At 43.2% G+C, this 20,765-nt stretch overlaps 1 protein-coding gene across 1 annotated transcript; it reads right to left on the bottom strand.

The window, feature by feature from the left end:
- Positions 1-16,565: 16,565 nt before the first annotated feature.
- Positions 16,566-17,501, bottom strand: E1B28_005094 (uncharacterized protein; the record flags this gene model as incomplete). Its single annotated transcript, XM_043149638.1, has 5 exons — positions 16,566-16,774; positions 16,837-17,033; positions 17,086-17,148; positions 17,205-17,330; positions 17,383-17,501. 5 exons carry the CDS (start codon positions 17,499-17,501, stop codon positions 16,566-16,568), a joined length of 714 nt encoding a protein of 237 aa, XP_043014245.1.
- Between the last annotated feature and the right edge of the window lie 3,264 nt (positions 17,502-20,765).

Here is a 20,765-nt window from a genome sequence, read left to right as displayed (position 1 = left end):
AGTCAGATCTTAAAGAATCTAACCTTCTTCTTAGCAGACCTAGTGACTCTTACTGGATTGTCCATTGGATCCTCAGATTCACTAGGTAGCTCAATTTCATTATCATTTTCTACTGTAGCTGAGGCATTACCATTCAGCCTCAAGTTTTGAGCCCTGTGAAAGATGTAATCCACTCCAAGTTCATACTCAGTTGGTTCATCTTCGTTAGCCATGGCTTCCAACTCATCTTTAGATAGCTGAATTAAATCCTTTATTTCTGGAGGAAGGTGAATGTGGTATCGCGCTGCGTGAGGTAGGATGCAAAAGGCTCCGTATTTTCCCCGTAGCAACATCCCATCCATTTCCGCTAAGATATAAGAGCCACCTTTAGTATGTCGAATGACTACACAAGGCCCAAAGTATCTAGGGAACATTTTCCTATCCAAGTTCTTTTCAATAGTGGTATTCCGTCCTTGAACCAAGTCTCTGGGTTCAAAGTTTAAGGGTTTTATAGTATGTATATATTCCCGTTCGTACTTGATCAAGCGTCTACGCTTTTCTTCTGTAATTCTATCTCGCATAGCTGTTGCATGCGTTCTGTGTTTAGCCAGAGCTTGCGCTCGAAAGCCAATCAACTCTTCTCGTGATAAAAATCTGTTGGGTAACTTTACTAGCCACGTAGATTCCACAATATCAAGTGGTAGTATAGGTTCTGCACCGGTAACAAAGAAGTAGGGGGAGCAACCTAGGTCTATCCTAGTTGTTACTCTATCCGCCCACAAAATATGCTTCAAAATCGAGTACCATTTCGCAAGGTCTCCAGCTACGGCTTTCCAAAGCGCTAATGCGACTTAGTTGACTATGCTACAAGGTTCTTTTTGCACTTTAAACAGTGCTACAGAGCGATATTTATCGTATTAAGAACTAGAGTGAGCCCAAATTGCTAGTTAAAGCTAGTGCCGCTAGTAGGATGTGCCATAGGCGCAGATAGACCAGTTAGAGAGAGCCGTAGATTGTGTCAGAAAACTGTATGACTGTTCGAAACCTGTAGAACACTATGAGCAGAGGACTTAAGTGGTAAATTCACCAAGTTCTACTCTCTACATTCTACTATGCACTGGCATATCAAGGGATTGTACTATTAGAAGACTTGTAGTCTTCACAGAACCGTTCGTAGCAGAACTTAACAAAGTCAAAAGACCTTCATACTAGGAGTACCTACTTCTACGGGGGATTTAGTTGACAAGAAATCGGATATTGGACTGCACAGACTAGGAGAAATTTGATATGACCGTAGATCGAGTCCCGATCTGAGGAAAAGACAAAAAGACATGATACAGATCCCAGATCACAGATAGAGTACCTAGGAACCAGGCAGGAATGAATAACGGATCTCGGAGTCCACGCTGTTCATGTGCTATGGCGATTGGGAACTCTGGATCCATATGCTGGAACTACTTGGACACACAAAGTCCATATGAATTGATAATGTCGAAATGCAGGATAAGGTCCGTAGGCAGGAAATACCATATGGTACGCCTATGTAGGTCCATTCTATATGCTGAAACAAAAATGAAGATTGGTCCAGATTGGTCCAAAACATATGATTCAAATATGGAAAAGCTCCATAGACAAGATTCTGCACATGTAGCAGTCCCTAGCGATAAGACTCCGCATGGATTCATAGCTACGGTGCATTATTTTTAGAGATAAAACAAGTAGAGATAGGATTACAAAGCTAGCGTAGAAGTAGTATAAAAGCAACTCATGTATCCATAGATAAAAAGTACTACCTGTGCGTAGGAAAGTCCTGAGTGGGTTGCCTGTGAGTAACTGCTCTTGACACCAATAGAGAGATTTGCCCTGTCTTTGTGCAGTGAAACGATAAGATTTGATTTGAACTATACGAGACCGTTGAGGTCAAACTAGAGAACTATCCATCCGTAGGCCGCCGAGGTCTTGATTACTGTTTCGTGATCCGTTGAGGGTCTTAGCGTTCGTGTCCGCCGAGGACTTAGTTTTTGTGTCCGTTGAGGGCAATAGTCTCCAATCGTTCGAATTAGTCTTACCGTAGACAAAATTCATAATCCCACTTAGTCCACTGGACAATAAACAGAGCCCCTACAACCCTAGAGTCCCCGTAGCTGTGGTGTTTTACACTTGCAGTTACACATTGATTTCATAAAACCTTCATACGATACTGAGACTGTGATCTTGTGCGTAACCTTTGCCAAGCCGTCCACCCTTGCAATCTTTCCTGGTGTGTAGAGTTATTGATAGACTTTACACGGAGGTTTACTAGTTTTTGGGTTGATTTGGTGTTGGTGCTACTCCTGTAGCTCTGATATTAGGTTGACTCTTGAGTGGTATACTTCGCCCATTATCTGGTGACCACCGCAGGGGGTGGAAATAAGATTACATTCAGTATCAAACAAAATATTGTGAAATTCCGGTAGTTTTAGCCCTACGGCGAGAACTACAAAAACAACAAAAACCAAAAGAACTGCTCTCAGAAAGATTAGTTCACAGCGACGTAATACTCGCACTTCACTAGCGGCTGGCAAACAAGTCTTACAGACACATAGTCTTACAGCTTTAGCATCTAGTACCCCAGCTCAAGTACTGAGAGCTGGTCAGTCTTCTCGATCTATGCGCAATTCTACGCAAGGAAGAGAAGCTACCCAAGTTATCCCAAACGATTTAAGAAACCCCAGTTTCTCTTTTGACAGAAGTCCGAGAGAAGCCTTCCGAGATACAAGATCTATGCAAGGTCCTAGAAACCAAGTGTTAGAAACCCCATACGAAACCCCAGAGATTTTAACTGAAGACATTGAACTGTTTTCTTCACTGTTATCATCTCTACCCTCCGAATACAATTCAGACTTCGACCTACGGGAAGAAGAGTTTTATTCTTTTGAACTAAACCCGAGTTTATTTCTTGAAAGACCGTTAACAAGAATGTCCCATATATTGAATGACCCAGTAGTGGCAGGTGTGCCAGATGAAGAAAGACCAATAAAGAAGTCCTGGACGGAGTTCTCTAAAGGTGCTTTGAAAGAATTAGACAAAGATACGTCGAAACGAAGGCTCCCCACATTCAACCGGCTAGATCCTGGAAATCTACGGGAATGGATGGCGGCTATCCTACAATATGGGAAAGTCAAGGGCTGGAAGTTAGATGAATCTTTTATCATTCTAGCTATGATTCAGATGGAGTTCGAGACCTCTCAACTCCTGGCACATCATTTGCCATCTACGAGAGGCTATAGTTGGGCTGCATTCGAAAAAGAGATGTTTGATTCGTTCCCGTTGATTAGGGATTTAGAAATAGGAGCACTGGAGCATTTAGATCTGTTGAAGGCTAGGTTCTCTGGTATAGGAGAAGAGCAGCTACAAAAGCTTACTTCGTTTAATATGGAGTTTGAGTTTGAAGCAGACAAACTTGCAGGAAGTTTGTCAAATCGAGAGAAAGTACAGAAGTTTGTGGAATGTCTAGACCCGACATTCTGGCGAGAGATTAGAAAGAGGCTACGGGACCCTCACTACGTTCGAAACCTGCAGGCAGAAAAGCCTGTAGAAGTAGATAGTGGGTGGGTGGCTTCCCAGTTAGACCCTTTTGCTTTCTCCCAAGTTAGGGATATGGCTTTGACCATAAGTAATGAGTTAGTAGGTGATTGCTACGCACCTCAGGGCTTAGATCCTGTTAGCTATACTCTAGGAGTGAAAGCAGCGGCTCCTGTAGGAACCCCCTTGATCACTCATGCAAAAATTGAGCCTACGATAGCTCCATTGTCTTCGTACAAGAAGGAAATAGCTTCTGACGAGTTGACAATGAAACTTTTGGCCTCCGTAGACGCACAGAATACTCGAATGAACAACTTCGCGCGTGCAGTTTCTGAGCTTTCGAAGAAGATGCCTGACTTCAGTCAGCTTAACTTCTACAAAAACATGCAAGCTATGGCGTATCATAATGGAAGCCAAGGGCAGAGTAGTGGTGGATCTAGGCCTTCGAACCAGATCGCATCCAACTCTACGGCCGCAGGGCAGCCATATCAAAAAGTGCATTATTTGTGATGAACCCGGGCATTTCTGGAGAGAATGCAGGCAAGCGCAAGAGCTATCCCAGAAGAAGTGGATAGTTAAGAATGAACATACAAATAGACTGGAGATGTACGATGGGAATAACCTCCCACCGCCTGATCCAGTAAAGAAAGAATCACGAGCAGACAGAATTAGAGCTATCACTAGAGAGAAGGGATGGCCAGGTGCTGAAAAGACCAGTTTCTTCTTACAAGGAGACTTGGATCTTGATGATGATCTCCCAGACCATCAATCTGTGCCTACGATAGAAGTTTTGCTACAGAGAATTGCTGCTTTGGAGGTAGAGACTCGTCGCCAGAGGGGGCGACAGCTCAAAGAACTAAAAGGTCCAATGATGGACTCCTCAGATAAGAGAGATAGATCTCGAGATACCCAGAGGAGACCGGAGCACCCCAAAAAAATAAAATTACCACCAAAACCCCAAGTAGTAATATCTACGCCGTCATTCTTAAGAAAACAACCATATGTGATACCCCAGAGAAAGCCTTTTGAAGAAGAGGTCTCTGAAGAAGAAGATGAAGCAGAATTGGATGAAGAAGAACCTCCGTCGCAGGTCGATAGACATCCTTCTACTCCACCACCGAGGGTATTCGATAAGATTCAGCCTGTAGAATGTGTCCCACAACCAAGGGATTCGGTATTGCCCCGAAGTGTAATTCCTGAAGACAAGGGTGCTTCAAAATCTAAGAAGGCTCAGTCCGAAAATGTGAAGAAAACCTCTACAGAAAATCTTCAAAATGTTGAAATAAAAAGATATAAGCAACGGGTGATTCAAGACCTAATTGACCAAATGATGGCCAATCCAGCTAGTGTTTGCTTGAACAAGCTCATGGCTTCAGAAGAGTTCTGAAAGGCATTGCTACAGTGAGTTAGGAATAAGCACGTTCGAACGAAGAACTATAAAGCGTTCCTTCAAACATTAGACTACCCGATAAAAGACTCTACGGCGGCTGAGGAACCTTTTGATGAAGAAGCAGAGTTTGTGAAAGTAGATAATATTGAGACCGTAGATTCGTTCGAAACCTTGGAAGAGGAAGAGGACGGATTGGAAGCGGGTTCAGTAGTTCACCGAGATGTTGTGGAAGTTTATCGCACTGAGTTAGATTCTGAAGAAAAACAGAAGGTCGTGATAGTAGCTGGATTGTCCGAGGGACTCAGATGTGTTTTTCCTGAGGTTAACGGTTCTACGGAAAGAGTACGAAGCGGTGATCGATGGTGGATCACAAATAATCGCGATTGACGCATGGGTTGCTCAAGGATTAGGCTTGCAATGGGATCCGAATTCAGTGATTCACATGCAGTCTGCGAATGGACAGCTGAAGCCAACACTGGGGGTGTGCAGAAATGTATCTTTCAAGTTTGGTGAAGTAACAGTATACTTGCAGCTTCATGTAGTGGAGAAGCACGTTGTTCAATCATTCTTATCACTATGCATCTCTCGCGTAGCTTCTCGCTTATAAGTTTTTCTTAAGCGATGATTATCTTTTCAGGATCTGTAGATACACCAGTATGTTCATGTAGGTGTCCAAATCGCAAAACTTGAATCTACGATCAAATTTTCAGGAACCTAAGGTACCTCTCCCCCAAACAAATGAGCAGTCAACTCCTGTTGACTAGATGTTGGATCTGGGAGTCCTTTAGGACACACGGCTGGATAGTAGGGCGCAAAAGGTATAAAAGGTTGACCGTAGATAGTCAATTCTTCACTACCCAGCACTACCAGCATTTGTAGTAACCAATCCTCAACTCTTACATTCTCATATCAATTTAAACATGTCCACTCATAGTGAATTCGTTCCCACTAAAATCTGGGTCAAACGCGCTGCTCCGATCGTTGAACAAGTCAGCCAGTTGCGTCCCTACGCTAACAAGCTGTCCGCCAAGCTGTTCACCAAACAGCTTCTCGACATTGTGGTAGCGTTCAGCACCACTCTTTCATCTCTGTTTCATTGTAATGCTTCTGCCGTAGGTTCAGACCAAGCTCCAAAGCTACCAGTCTGCCAAAGATGATGTTGCATTTGATCTTTATCACAACATCGTCGAGATGGTCACCGCTGACATCGAGCAGTTCTCTCTCGATAAGAGCGTTGACTTCGCAAAGGCCAAATCCTTCTATGTTGAGATGTGCGCTGTGCGCAACAAGGCATCTGCTATCAAGCGCAAGAATGTAAGCTCTTATTCTATTAATCTTTCTAATTTTTGATATTGACTTCGCCGTAGGGAGCTAGCTCTTCTCGCAACGAAGCTACTATCGAAATCTCTGATACTGAAGAAGGAAATACTAAAGTAAGCTCTCCAGTTCGCTCTAAACCTATCTACGGCTCAATCCTTTTGCCAGAATGACGACTTCAAGATGAAGGACGCCACTAAAGGAAGGATCCTATGAAAATTCGCATTTCCAAGAAGAAAGAGGTCCATAGATCGCATTATTCGTTTCATATAAATCATGTCTAATCTTTCCGTAGATCGAAGCAAAGCCTGCTAAGAAGGCTCGTATCGATAAGGCAGGCGTAGACCTTACGCCCGAATCCGAGGGTGAGTGTCCACCTTGGGACTGTCCTCTCTTTATTTGTGGCTGTAGCCTCACTTATGACAACTTGTTGGACAGAGGAGAAGAAATGCAGAGAGTCTACACATCTCTCTGTACTCAAGGTCATAGCCAGCATGCCGGCCATTTTGGTATGGACTCCCTTTCTGGGTCCGACCTCGCTGCCATTCAGACCCTCCTCCGTATGGAGGTCAATGCATCGGCCTTTTTGATCCTTCACCAAGGAGCAGCATACCAGGCAGCCTACAAAAAACTCATTGAGGCAAATCAGCTAGTCCTTTCCCGCCTCGCCCTTTCCGTCGAACAGTCAGCTACGTCGACTTCAGTACAGGAGAGGTCTACAAACCAGCCTACTGAGGCGGATGCAGGTGCTCCTATGGAGTCTATTCAGTAGTGTATCTTTCCGTAGATCACTCTATAACAATGGCTGGCTGTAGCGATAAACAGTGTCCGCTCCTTTCATATTACTGTCATTTCGTATACTTGTGCACTAGTTAGATTTTATTAAAATCTAACTGGATTTTCGGTTTCATATGTTCAGTCAGATCTGAGAGAATCTAACTTTCTTCTTAGCAGACCTAGTAACTCTTACTGGATCGTCCATTGGATCCTCAGATTCACTAGGTAGCTCAATTTCATTATCATTTTCTGCCGTAGCTGAGGCATTACCATTCAGCCTCAAGTTTTGAGCCCTGTCAAAGATGTAATCCACTCCAAGTTCATACTCAGTTGGTTCATCTTCGTTAGCCATGGCTTCCAACTCATCTTTAGATAGCTGAATTAAATCTTTTATTTCCGTAGGAAGGTGAATGTGGTATCGCGCCGCGTGAGGTAGGATGCGAAAGGCTCCATATTTTGCCCGTAGCAACATCCCATCCATTTCTGCTAAGATATAAGAGCCACCTTTAGTGGGTCGAATGACTACGCAAGGCCCAAAGTATCTAGGGAACATTTTCCTATCCAAGTTCTTTTCAATAGCGGTATTCCGTACTTGAACCAAGTCTCCGGGTTCAAAGTTTAAGGGTTTTATAGTATGTATATATTCCCGTTCGTACTTGATCAAGCGTCTACGCTTTTCTTCTGTAATTCTATCTCGTATAGCTGTAACATGCGTTCTGTGTTTAGCCAGAGCTTGTGCTCGAAAGCCAATTAATTCTTCTCATGATAGAAACCTATTGGGTAGTTTCACTAGCCACGTAGATTCCACAATATCAAGCGGTAGTATAGGTTCTGCACCGGTAACAAAGAAGTAGGGGGAGCAATCTAGGTCTTTCCTAGTTGTTACTCTATCCGCCCACAAAATATGCTTCAAAAACCAGTACCATTTCGCAAGGTCTCCAGCTACGGCTTTCGAAAGCGCGCTCCGTAGATCGAAATGCGCTCTCTCAATCTTTCCGTTTGCTTGAGAATTGTACAGTGAAATCTTAATGCTACGGACACCATATTTGTCTGTAAGCCACCTTGCCATAGCAATCATTTGTGGTGCATTATCCGTAACAACATCCTCGGGACAACCCCATCTACTAATGATATCATCAAAGAACCACTCTGCGAGTATTCTGGCTGTATCACTTTGAATAGCCCTTGCTTCGGACCATCTCGATAGCGCACATTGTCCGTGAACAATCAGTTTACAACTGTTGCTAGCGGAAGTCATACTTAAAACATCTACATGGATCACTTGAAACAGCGACGGAGTGTGAGTAACCACTGGTGGTATTCTCAAAAGATCAAGCCTTCGATCCTGGCATTCTTGACAGCTACGGACAAACCAATCCATGTCCTTGTCCATATGCGGCCACCAAAATCGTTTCTCCATGATCGACTTAGTCGCAAACATTCCTTTATATCCTAGATGATTGTGACTTGCTATGAGCATCCACATCCTCTTATCAGGAACTACATACAACCTATGTTGCATAGAACCATCTGTAGATTGTTTGTACAGTCTCCCATCAGGGTCTAGAAAGAATTTTGATCCCAATGTAATGAAACTGTTCATTTCGTTTTTAGGCAACTCGCGTACAAAATCTGCTTCGGGATCTAGAAGCCACTCTTCAATTGGAGGAACTTTCTCATCGAACTTTTTAATCTCATTCGTATATTCATGTATAGGCTTATATGGATGAGAATCATTCCAATTGTCATCTACGGCGGGCAGAACCACTGGTACTTGCTTCAAAAATGCTGAAACATAGTCTGGAGGTTTCCGTAGTGCCCAATTTCTTATCTTATCTACAAAGTTTGCTTCATCTATGGCGGACTGTAAGTCTTCTAAATAGCAAAAGATAGATGTCGCCAACTTTGGTTCTTTCTCAGCTAATGAAACCAAGTAACCTGACCATGGATCTATATCATCCTTGAATGTATCAATGTCAAAAGGTTCATCCTTGATTCCATCTCCCATTCGAAACTTTACTGGCTGACCATCATTGTTGACCAGGAATTCTTCCCATCCTTCTGGTCTAGGCGTAGATATCCCACCAGGAGGAGGTCTCGAAAGTCCATCTGGACCATGTACAAGTCCTTTAATATGAACTAGTTCAAAATGATAGAGTCTGATCTCTTCAATCCACTGGTTAATGCTAGCATTCGGAGCACAATCCAGATTGTTCAACATTCCCTTAATATAGCTGGCATCCGTTTCTACGGTCAACGGCCTACATCCAAAAGTTTGATACTTCGACGCTCGTAGCGCCATAAGTAACCCGTAGAGTTCTCGTTTTGGTTGTGAGAAGCGTGCTTCTCTCTTGTTGAACGTTATAGACCCAAAGTAATTGTAAAACTTCATTTTCGGATTTTCGGGGTCTACTTGGTACAAGTAATAGCCTACACCTTGCCAAGACGAATCTACGGCTAAAGTGATATCCGTCGGATTCTTATAGTTGATGGGCCGTAGCGCAGGTGCATCACGGATTCCATCTTGAACCTCTTGGACAGCTTCACAAGCTTCCTCGTTCATTTCAAACGGTACAAAAGCTCCAGTGAGCTTATTCAATGGTCTTGTCTTCTTAGCATAGCCTTAATGAACATGTGCATTTGTCCTGCAATCCCCAGAAATCATTGAATATCAGTTTTGCTTCTGAAGTTTTTCGGATCCCAAGAGAGAATGATCTCTGCAAACTTCTCTACAGGTTTTTCACCATCATAGGATACTCTATGGCCTACTACCATTCCTTCAGCACAACAAATGAAAGCCTTCGGACCTGAGAAGGTACCTCCCGCATACTTCATCCGCTGAACTATTCGATTCACGTTCTGTAAATGCTCCCAAACAAATCTACGGATGCCTGAATTTTCAGGAATCACCTTGTAGCCTCCGTCAGGTAACTCATATCTAGTACTAGGTCCTTGTATAGGTACGTCGTCAATGTATGGTCTAGTAACATGAGGAATTTCTTCCCGTAGGATGTACGTTACATCCTCATGAAACAAAGGGACTGAATTAGTCCATCCCATAGGTAGTTTCACTAATCTATAGGGACCAAAGGGCAGTTGGAACGTAGTAAAGTCTCTCGATTCTTCGTCAATAAGCCTTTCATCGTATCCAACCCAAATGTCTAACATTCCTATACACGCTCTTCCTGAAAAGCTACTAGCAATCTCCGCTGTTCCAGGTGGAATCCCAGAATGCTGTATCGTGACTGCATTCAGTGGTTCTAATGAATGAACCAACCATAGACTCTTTCCATCTTTCTTTAGTACCATGACCCACTTCGATCGATACGACAACGTAGTAGGTTCGTACACTCCTGCTGCGATTTTGTCCTTCAAAATCTGGCAGACTTCTTCGTAAATCCCAGGTGGAATAGGGATATTACGCTCAACCCATGGCTTGTGAGGCAATACTGGGAACTTAATCGGCAGGAAGAAATCTGTACAAAATGTTCCACCTTCGTCTGCACTCCAAGCGAATCCTTTCTCTTGGATTTTCATCAGATGGTGTACTAACTTCATTTCTTCAGGCCATAGAAAGCCTTCATTATCATTCTTTTCTATGATTTCCTTACGTTCTTCTGTATACCGTTCTCCTGGGCTGAATTCAGGAGGGTGCGGCAATAGTACTGGCATCCCCTCAAGCGGATCCCCAATAATATTCCTAAGAACTCGGAACTCTTCTGGCATCTTAGCCAATTGTGGTCGGACTTTAAGCGCTACTGGCTTGTATTTTCCGTAGACCAACTGAACTGTATGTTTTCCAAGTGCCGTAGCACCCTGGGAAACATAGTTCTCACGCTCTATAGACTGCGAGCTACTCAAGAATGTGCTATATGAATTTGTAGGAAGACCTTCTCTTGAAAGCTTTCCTTCTAAGTTGCGTAGAGCAAGCCCCATCTCTTGAAAGCTTTCCTTCTAAGTTGCGTAGAGCAAGCCCCATCTCTTGTACACACGCATCCAGTTCGATAATGTAGGCATTCAGAGAGTCTGTAGACGATAGAATCTCATCTATCAGGGTTTCGCCCATATAAAGGTCCTTAGGAAAGTTGTTTATAGTCCCGTAGACTTGCAACCATCTTTCCTTATGAAAAGCTAGTTCATTGAACAAAGTCTTTCCACATTTCTCGGGATCCTTAGCTAACCTATCCAAATCCAAAGCTATACATTCATCGGTTTGGTAGTGATTTTCGTACATCCTCTGATGATAGTCTACTAGCGTAGATGCTTCATTTAGCATTGTATCAAATGCATTTTCATTTTCAACTGCACCCCCTACAAAACTTCATAGTCGGAGCAACGGGGGTATCAATCTATTTGGATTTTCTTCAATTTTCAACACATCAGCGAGATCCTTGAAATTTGTACTAAGCGAATCAACAAGTTCACATAGACTATGGGTATCTTGAGCCTTTAAGAGTAAAGCTCTGCCCTCTACGGCGATCTCACTAAGCTCATCTATCTTATCTTGTTGAGAAGAGTCCGATTGATGTGCCAATTTTTGGCTGTTGAAGCCTTCGAGGGTTGAACCTCTTCTAGTAGTACAAAGCAACCGTTCTTGTTCCGTAGATTCACTGTGTATGGAATCTAGGGAGCTCGAAACTGGTGCTGATGAATAATAAGAAAGAAAACTGTCCGTAGCACAAGGAGAAATAGAAGCACTGCTTTTGTGTTTTGTATCTTCTGTGTGTTTTTGGTCTTTTTCGTTTATATCAATGTTTTTCATCACTCTTGAATCAGACTGACTAGTAGTCCTTTCACTATTTGAAGCTTCTATGAAGGCTTCAGCCAGCTCCGTAGGAGAGAATTTCATATTTATCAAATTTTTATATTTTTCAATTCGTGGAACACCGTGAGCATCTACGGATATTTGTAGAGCCACCCCTCCTTGATCCTCTATCAATTCATCAAGGTAGACTGAAAATTTGAAGATTCAGTCCCTCGTTGTTCTCTTTCTTTCTGCGCTTCCTCTGAACTCTGCGTCCGTAGGGTTGGTTCCACTTAGGTTTTATCTTAATGCCTTCCCCTCTCATGTATGTAGGGATGACACTTTGAATTCCTTTGTTTGGGCAAGAAACCGTAACCCACTGATCTCCATCCTTGAAGTTTTGCACTTTCGATTCTGTTAGGACATCGAAAGGTCTACCCAAGAGAATCTGAAAGGGAGCTTTCTCCACTACATGAAGCTGCAAGTATACTGTTACTTCACCAAACTTGAAAGATACATTTCTGCACACCCCCAGTGTTGGCTTCAGCTGTCCATTCGCAGACTGCATGTGAATCACTGAATTCGGATCCCATTGCAAGCCTAATCCTTGAGCAACCCATGCGTCAATCGCGATTATTTGTGATCCACCATCGATCACCGCTTCTACTCTTTCCGTAGAACCGTTAACCTCAGGAAAAACACATCTGAGTCCCTCGGACAATCCAGCTACTATCACGACCTTCTGTTTTTCTTCAGAATCTAACTCAGTGCGATAAACTTCCACAACATCTTGGTGAACTACTGAACCCGCTTCCAATCCGTCCTCTTCCTCTTCCAAGGTTTCGAACGAATCTACGGTCTCAATATTATCTACTTTCACAAACTCTGCTTCTTCATCAAAAGGTTCCTCAGCCGCCGTAGAGTCTTTTATCGGGTAGTCTAATGTTTGAAGGAACGCTTTATAGTTCTTCGTTCGAACGTGCTTATTCCTAACTCACTGTAGCAATGCCTTTCAGAACTCTTCTGAAGCCATGAGCTTGTTCAAGCAAACACTAGCTGGATTGGCCATCATTTGGTCAATTAGGTCTTGAATCACCCGTTGCTTATATCTTTTTATTTCAACATTTTGAAGATTTTCTGTAGAGGTTTTCTTCACATTTTCGGACTGAACCTTCTTAGATTTTGAAGCACCCTTGTCTTCAGGAATTACACTTCGGGGCAATACCGAATCCCTTGGTTGTGGGACACATTCTACAGGCTGAATCTTATCGAATACCCTCGGTGGTGGAGTAGAAGGATGTCTATCGACCTGCGACGGAGGTTCTTCTTCATCCAATTCTGCTTCATCTTCTTCTTCAGAGACCTCTTCTTCAAAAGGCTTTCTCTGGGGTATCACATATGGTTGTTTTCTTAAGAATGACGGCGTAGATATCACTACTTGGGGTTTTGGTGGTAGCTCTAATTCGGTCTGCTCGCGATTCTTCCTTTACTGGATCAGGCGGTGGTAGGTTATTCCCATCGTACATCTCCAGTCTATTCGTACGTTCATTCTTAACTATCCACTTCTTCTGGGATAGCTCTTGCACTTGTCTGCATTCTCTCCAGAAATGCCCGGGTTCATCACAAATAATGCAATTTTTGTCCGTAGGTGCCCTATATGGCTGCCCCGCAGCCGTAGAGTTGGATGTAATCTGGTTTGAAGGCCTAGATCCACTGCTACTCTGCCCTTGCCTTCCATTATGATACTCCATAGCTTGCATGTTTTTGTAGAAGTTAGGCTGACTGAAGTCAGGCATCTTCTTAGAAAGTTCAGAAATTCATTGTCAACTCGTCAGAAGCTATCTACTTCTTATACGAAGACAATGGAGCTATCGTAGGCTCAATTTTTGCATGAGTGATCAAGGGGGTTCCTACAGGAGCCGCTGCTTTCACTCCTAGAGTATAGCTAACAGGATCTAAGCCCTGAGGTGCGTAGCAATCACCTACTAACTCATTACTTATGGTCAAAGCCATATCCCTAACTTGGGAGAAAGCAAAAGGGTCTAACTGGGAAGCCACCCACCCACTATCTACTTCTACAGGCTTTTCTGCCCGCAGGTTTCAAACGTAGTGAGGGTCCCGTAGCCTCTTTCTGATCTCTCACCAGAATGTCGGGTCTAGACATTCCGCCAACTTCTATACTTTCTCTCGATTTGACAAACTTCCTGCAAGTTTGTCTGCTTCAAACTCAAACTCCATATTAAACGAAGTAAGCTTTTGTAGCTGTTCTTCTCCTATACCAGAGAACCTAGCCTTCAACAGATCTAAATTCTCCAGTGCTCCTATTTCTAAATCCCTAATCAACGGGAACGAATCAAACATCTCTTTTTCGAATGCAGCCCAACTATAGCCTCTCGTAGATGGCAAATGATGTGCCAGGAGTTGAGAGGTCTCGAACTCCATCTGAATCATAGCTAGAATGATAAAAGATTCATCTAACTTCCAGCCCTTGACTTTCCCATATTGTAGGATAGCCGCCATCCATTCCCGTAGATTTCCAGGATCTAGCCGGTTGAATGTGGGGAGCCTTCGTTTCGACGTATCTTTGTCTAATTCTTTCAAAGCACCTTTAGAGAACTCCGTCCAGGACTTCTTTATTGGTCTTTCTTCATCTGGCACACCTGCCACTACTGGGTCATTCAATATATGGGACATACTTGTTAACGGTCTCTCAAGAAATAAACTCGGGTTTAGTTCAAAAGAATAAAACTCTTCTTCCCGTAGGTCGAAGTCTGAATTGTATTCGGAGGGTAGAGGTGATAACGGTGAAGAAAACAGTTCAATGTCTTCAGTTAAAATCTCTGGGGTTTCGTATGGGGTTTCTAACACTTGGTTTCTAGGACCTTGCATAGATCTTGTATCTTGGAAAGCTTCTCTCGGACTTCTGTCAAAAGAGAAACCAGGGTTTCTTAAATTGTTTGGGATAACTTTGGTAGTCTCTCTTCCTTGCGTAGAATTGCGCATAGATCGAGAAGACTGACCAGCTCTTGGTACTTGAGCTGGGGTACTAGATGCTAAAGCCATAAGACTATATGTCTGTAAGACTTGTTTGCCAGCCGCTAGTGAAGTGCGAGTATTATGTCACCGTGAACTAATCTTTCAGAGAGAAGTTCTTTTGGTTTTTGCTGTTTTTGTAGTTCTCGCCGTAGGGCTAAAACTACCGGAATTTCACAATATTTTGTTTGATACTGAATGTAATCTTATTTCCACCCCCTGCGGTGGTCACCAGATAATGGGCGAAGTATACCACTCAAGAGTCAACCTAATATCAGAGCTACAGGAGTAGCACCAACACCAAATCAACCCAAAAACTAGTAAACCTCCGTGTAAAGTCTATCAATAACTCTACACACCAGGAAAGATTGCAAGGGTGGAGTGCTTGGCAAAGGTTACGCACAAGATCCCAGTCTCAAAATTGTATGAAGGTCTTATAAAATCAATGTGCAACTGCAAGTGTAAAAACACCACAGCTACGGGGATTCTAAGGTTTGTAGGAGCTCTGTTTATTGTCCAGTGGACTAGGTGGGACTGTGAATTTCGTCTACAGTAAGACTAATTCGAACAACTTGGAGACTATTGCCCTCGATGGACACAAAAACTAAGTCCTTGGCCGACATGAACGCTAAGACCCTCGACAGATCACGAAACAGTAATCAAGACCTCGGTGGCCTACGGACGGATAGTTCTCTAGTTTGACCTCGACGGTCTCGTATAGTTCAAATCAAATCTTATCATTTCACTGCACAAAGACAGGGCAAATCTCTCTATTGGTGTCAAGAGCAGTTACTCACGGGCAACCCACTCAGGACTTTCCTACACACGGGTAGTACTTTCCTATCCACGGATACATGAGCTGCTTTTATACTACTTCTACACTAGCTTTGTAATCCTATCCCTACTTGTTTCATCTCTAAAAATAATGCACCGTAGCTACGAATCCATGCAGAGTCTTATCGCTAGGGACTGCTACATGTGCAGAATCTTGTCTATGGAGCTTTTCCGTATTTGAATCATATGTTTTGGACCAATCTGGACCATTCTTCATTCTTGTTTCAGCATGTAGAATGGACCTACATAGGCGTACCATATGGTATTTCCTGCCTACGGACCTTATCCTGCATTTCGACGTTATCAATTCATATGGACTTTGTGTGTCCAAGTAGTTCCAGCATATGGATCCAGAGTTCTGAATCGCCGTAGCTCATGAACAGCGCGGACTCCGAGATCCGTTGTTCATTCCCGCCTGGTTCCTAGGTACTCTATCTGTGATCTGGGATCTGTATCATGTCTTTTTGTCTTTTCCTCAGATCGGGACTCGATCTACAGTCATCAAATTTCTCCTAGTCTGTGTGATCTTATGTCCGATTTCTTGTCAACTAAATCCCCCATAGAAGTAGATACTCCTAGTATGAAGGTCTTTTGACTCCGTTAAGTTCTGCTACGAACAGTTCTGTGAAGACTACAAGTCTTCTAATAGTACAATCCCTTGATATGCCAGTGCATAGTAGAATGTAGAGAGTAGAACTCGGTGAATTACTGCTTAAGTCCTCTGCTCATAGTGTTCTACAGGTTTCGAATGGCCATATAGTTTTCTGACACGATCTACAGCTCTCTCTAACTGGTCTAGCTGTGCCCACGGCACATTCTACTATTGGCACTAGCTTTAACTAGCAATTCGGGCTCACTCTAGTCCTTAATACGATAAATATCGCTCCATAGCACTGTTTAAAGTGCAAAAAGAACCGTGTAGCATAGTCAACTAAGTCGCATTACCGGAACACGTGCACGATTGCTGATAATGTTCTTATGAGCAAAAGAAGACAGGATTTCAGCACGAAGTTTACTGAGGCTCTGGTGGACCCCACGAAACATAAGGATTGCGTTCCCCCATCTTCCCCTCAGCGCCTCACGAGCTAAAGAACCAGCCCTCCGAGCGAGACCGGTGTACGACTGCTGCTGCTGTTCTACAACCAGTTGTCAGAGCCTGAACATTATAGACTGTACCACGAATAGAAGGGAGACGTACTGGCCTGGGATTTCAAATCCCCAACTTTCCACTGTAATGCCGACACTTCCTTCTCCAACCTAGCCATTCCTTGTTTCGAAACAATGTCTTGCTGTCCTACGGTCTGGATGACCTGTTTCAAGGCCATCATCTCATGGTTTGCCTCCTGGGCCTTCTCCTGACCCTCCACCGCCGCTTTCCTATGAATTTCCGAAATTCTACAGTAGAAATTAGTGTGACAACAACAACGAAAATAATGATATAACTCACTTCTTCCCCACTTCAATATGTGCCTCACGAACTTTTACGTCGAGCTTGAGCTGTTCGATGTCGCTATTAACCAGCATAAGAACAAACTTTCAAAAGAAATGCCCAAGGTCAATATTTACCTATTCTTTTCATCGATGACAGCCTGCAGACTGGAAATGGACTCTCCAAGAGCCTTCAATAGGGCTGCCGACTCCTCGTTGAACGAGGCTCGACTCTTGATTAATGTTATAGCATCTGTACAGAGCCTTTCAAATTATTAATATTTTCGCTGGAGATGAAACAGGAGGAACGACTTACTGCTTCGACGAATACAGATTAGCTAGCATCGCTGGAGTAATGGCGGCATCGCTGACGTCGACCATAGGAGCAAAAAGAAGAGATTCCTGAGGAATAGAGGTAGTACTGTTGGAAGACATAGGGAAGTATGGATAAAGCTCGAAGTATGTTCGATTCTGGAGAATAAACGATGAAGAACTCTCCCCTTTTTATACCCCAAGAATCTAACTAGAAGACTGACCAAAACCCACACTTCCCTTAGCGATAACTCTTAGTTATCGAATACGACTACTCAGTACTCAGTGTCCCAACAGTCCTCATGCAACCAACACCATATAGCTGACGTTTCACTAACAAAGAAATTTCTAAACTAAGAAATCATGTGACAACCACAAAACGGGTAAAAACAACCAGGAATTTGGTGGATTGGTGCCTCGAGGAGGGGGAAATGTTATGAGTCGAGCGCCCAACGTAAACGCCAACCGCTTTGACCAATCACGCAATGCCCGTGACTCCGAGCCTGGCACTTTAACAGTATTCATCATATTACCAGATGCACAATCAGGCCGCAATCACCAGTTAGACCGACTCGATAACGATCAGATCTCGATTATCAGCCACAAAATTCATTTCCGTGGCCTCAAGGTTTATTTCCTGCTCACCGAAGGGATTCATCATGATTTCATGAGTCCCATTGACTCAGGACTCTCACCTCGCACATATTGACTGCCAATGACTCTTATGCTCATCATGTGTGTGTCCAACTGTCAAATGACTCTTCACCTTCCTTTTCTACTGAGTCAAACATGAAGATAGTGACTCTGTACTGACTTAACAGTGACTCAATATTATACAAATAAATACATACATAGTAGCCTATAAAAACCCTGAGGTTTTCAACACAAAAACCTCAGCCTAGTTATTTTCTAACCCTCCATAACTCTAAAACCTACCTACTAAATCATCTCTTTCTGTAGTAGTTAAACTCTGGATATATTATTCATTGTTTTCTCACTACAACCAAACTACTGACCAAACTATACAACTTTCAAACCCACTGTTTATCAGTAATTCCAGTACTTAGTACTAGAATACAATAGACTTCCACTGCTACATTTTACTTCTGATCATCCTACAAAACCTAGTAAATTAAAGACTATTTAACTGAACCCCTTTTCCGAGGTTAAAGTTATCGAGTCCTAACACCCACTCTGACCTGAAATTTCCCAGTCCGCCTTCCTTAGAAAGCGCCTTTCAATATAATCTGCCGCCTCCACCACCTCCAGTTGCCAAATCGGAATCCCTTTCTTTGCGAGCACCTATCCGGTTAGGGAGGACCCTTCCTGACCGTTTAACTCCCCTCCCCTCACATCCAGACATGGTAAAGGAAGTAAGGTCGCCGTTTTCTATCCTAGAAAATTCGGAATCACTGCCTGCAACCCTACGAGAAACCAGGGAACCCCGCACATTATTGCAAACCAGAAGAATTCCTTCCTTCCTCTCTGGCCAAGAGGTCGGAACTAGCGAACTCAGTCAAGAAACTCTATCTTTTTCGGTGATCGAGGACTTACAGAAAAGCTCTAACCCAGAATTTGAGCAACCCCTAACTGGATGGAATACCAATGGTGGAGGAATGGTAGAGTTCTTAACAGAGCCCGAATATGCTCTTGATGAAATGCTAAGAGATGCAGTTGAGCAGCGACTCCTTTAAGATGTAGTAGGAACTTAGAACTTGGGGAAACTCTTGACAATCTTAGCTAAGGTATTCGATGAGGGCGACAAGGACGTGCGCTCATTGTTCCCCACAGATGTCAGGACACTTTAGTTTACCTCATCGAAATCACCTTACCTCAATTGTGGACTATTATACTGGCGAAGTTTAGAATCATCCACTTGATCTTCTCTTTCTATGTATTCCTATCTTCTTGCATTGCCTTATGCTTCTATCTAAATAGTATACCTTTTAAGGCAGACCTTCTTGTTCTTCTCAGCATCTAGAATTCAATTCCTTGATGTACCAGAATTTCGGTTACAAAATGTAGTATAAAAAACCCTACACTCTAGACAAAATACAGTTCATTCTCCTCCCTACCTCTCATCTCTCAGTCCTGGCCACCTTGGATCAGTATAACCAAGTAGAATTTCACCCTCACTGCTGTCAGGAGTGTTCTCAAGAGTAGAACAGCTGCCTACACTTTGACTGGTGAGTTCGTTGTTGCCATCTGTGTTGCTGATCAGTTTCTTTAGGTTCTCTTATTAAGCTCTGCCCATTGATTGACCAGTCCAGCACTGATCTTCACCCATCTCTGTTGAGTATAGTCACACCTATGCCTCCAGACCTCGCACCCTTACATCCGGTCATCGTAGCTCATCTCCATGGGGTTACTTTTATCGCTTGTCACCAGTTGGATTTTTTTCATATTTTAGTAATAACTTCATCAAATGTCAATATTTTTGTGCAAAACAAAATTAGGTATGTAGCAGGGATGTAGGGTTATATTTCATACACTTAGAGTTTTCCCATGGAGTTATTTAAGGATTTTCTTGGACTATGTACCAAACTGGACGGTTTTTTGGGTCACTGTATAAAGTATCACATATCTGTACAACATGGGCCGGTTTTGGTGGTGTAATCAGTAATAGTGGCTACTTATATTTCTAGTCATATGAAATATTTTTATTAAATTCAGAGTCAGCTGTACTTCGGCATTATGGACTATTTTGGTAACTTTCCCACCCCAAAAAAGATGCCTGTTGAGGGGTTTTCATTGCATATTAAAAGCCTGGGCTCAGGCCTAAGGCTTCGGCTTTCCAAACTGTAAGCCCGAGCCTTGAGCCCTCCAAAGCCTTATCTCGGGCTCGGCTTGGGCCAGCCTAGGGCCTGAGCCCGAGCCCGCACAACACTAATACAAACTGACTGTGTATATACTGCAGCACACCTGCGGCTTGCACAGTACACTTGGGACTACAACAGCACATCCGGAAATTCTCTCGGAAATTGGGTGTGCTGTAGATTTACTCAGTGTGCTGGGCTTTTGTTGGATGTGCTGGGCTTTTGGCTCAGTGTGCAGAAGTGCTGCACTTTGTTATAAGTGTGATGTGCTGGAGCTTGTTAAGCCCAATTGAAAATCTCAGAAACTTTGACGTTTGTAGGTTGCTTGACAGTGTTAGCATACGGGTGATTGAGTAGTCATGGAGAGTAGAGTCCCCATTGGACATGATAATTCAATGAAACTGGTCTCCAGAGACAATTATGTCCATGTTAGCAAATGGATCATTTGTTATTTCCCCGCAAGGTTGAGACTAAGTGAAAGCTTATTGATTTCCTCACAGCTGAGGAAAAAGGATTTGTCTATAATCAACGTTCTGATGCCTTCGAGACTTTCCACCAATTGCTTCATTTG

This window comes from Marasmius oreades, chromosome 2, assembly GCF_018924745.1.
Source record: "Marasmius oreades isolate 03SP1 chromosome 2, whole genome shotgun sequence".
Lineage (NCBI taxonomy): Eukaryota > Fungi > Basidiomycota > Agaricomycetes > Agaricales > Marasmiaceae > Marasmius > Marasmius oreades.
This window is presented reverse-complemented; position numbering and strand designations above follow the sequence as displayed.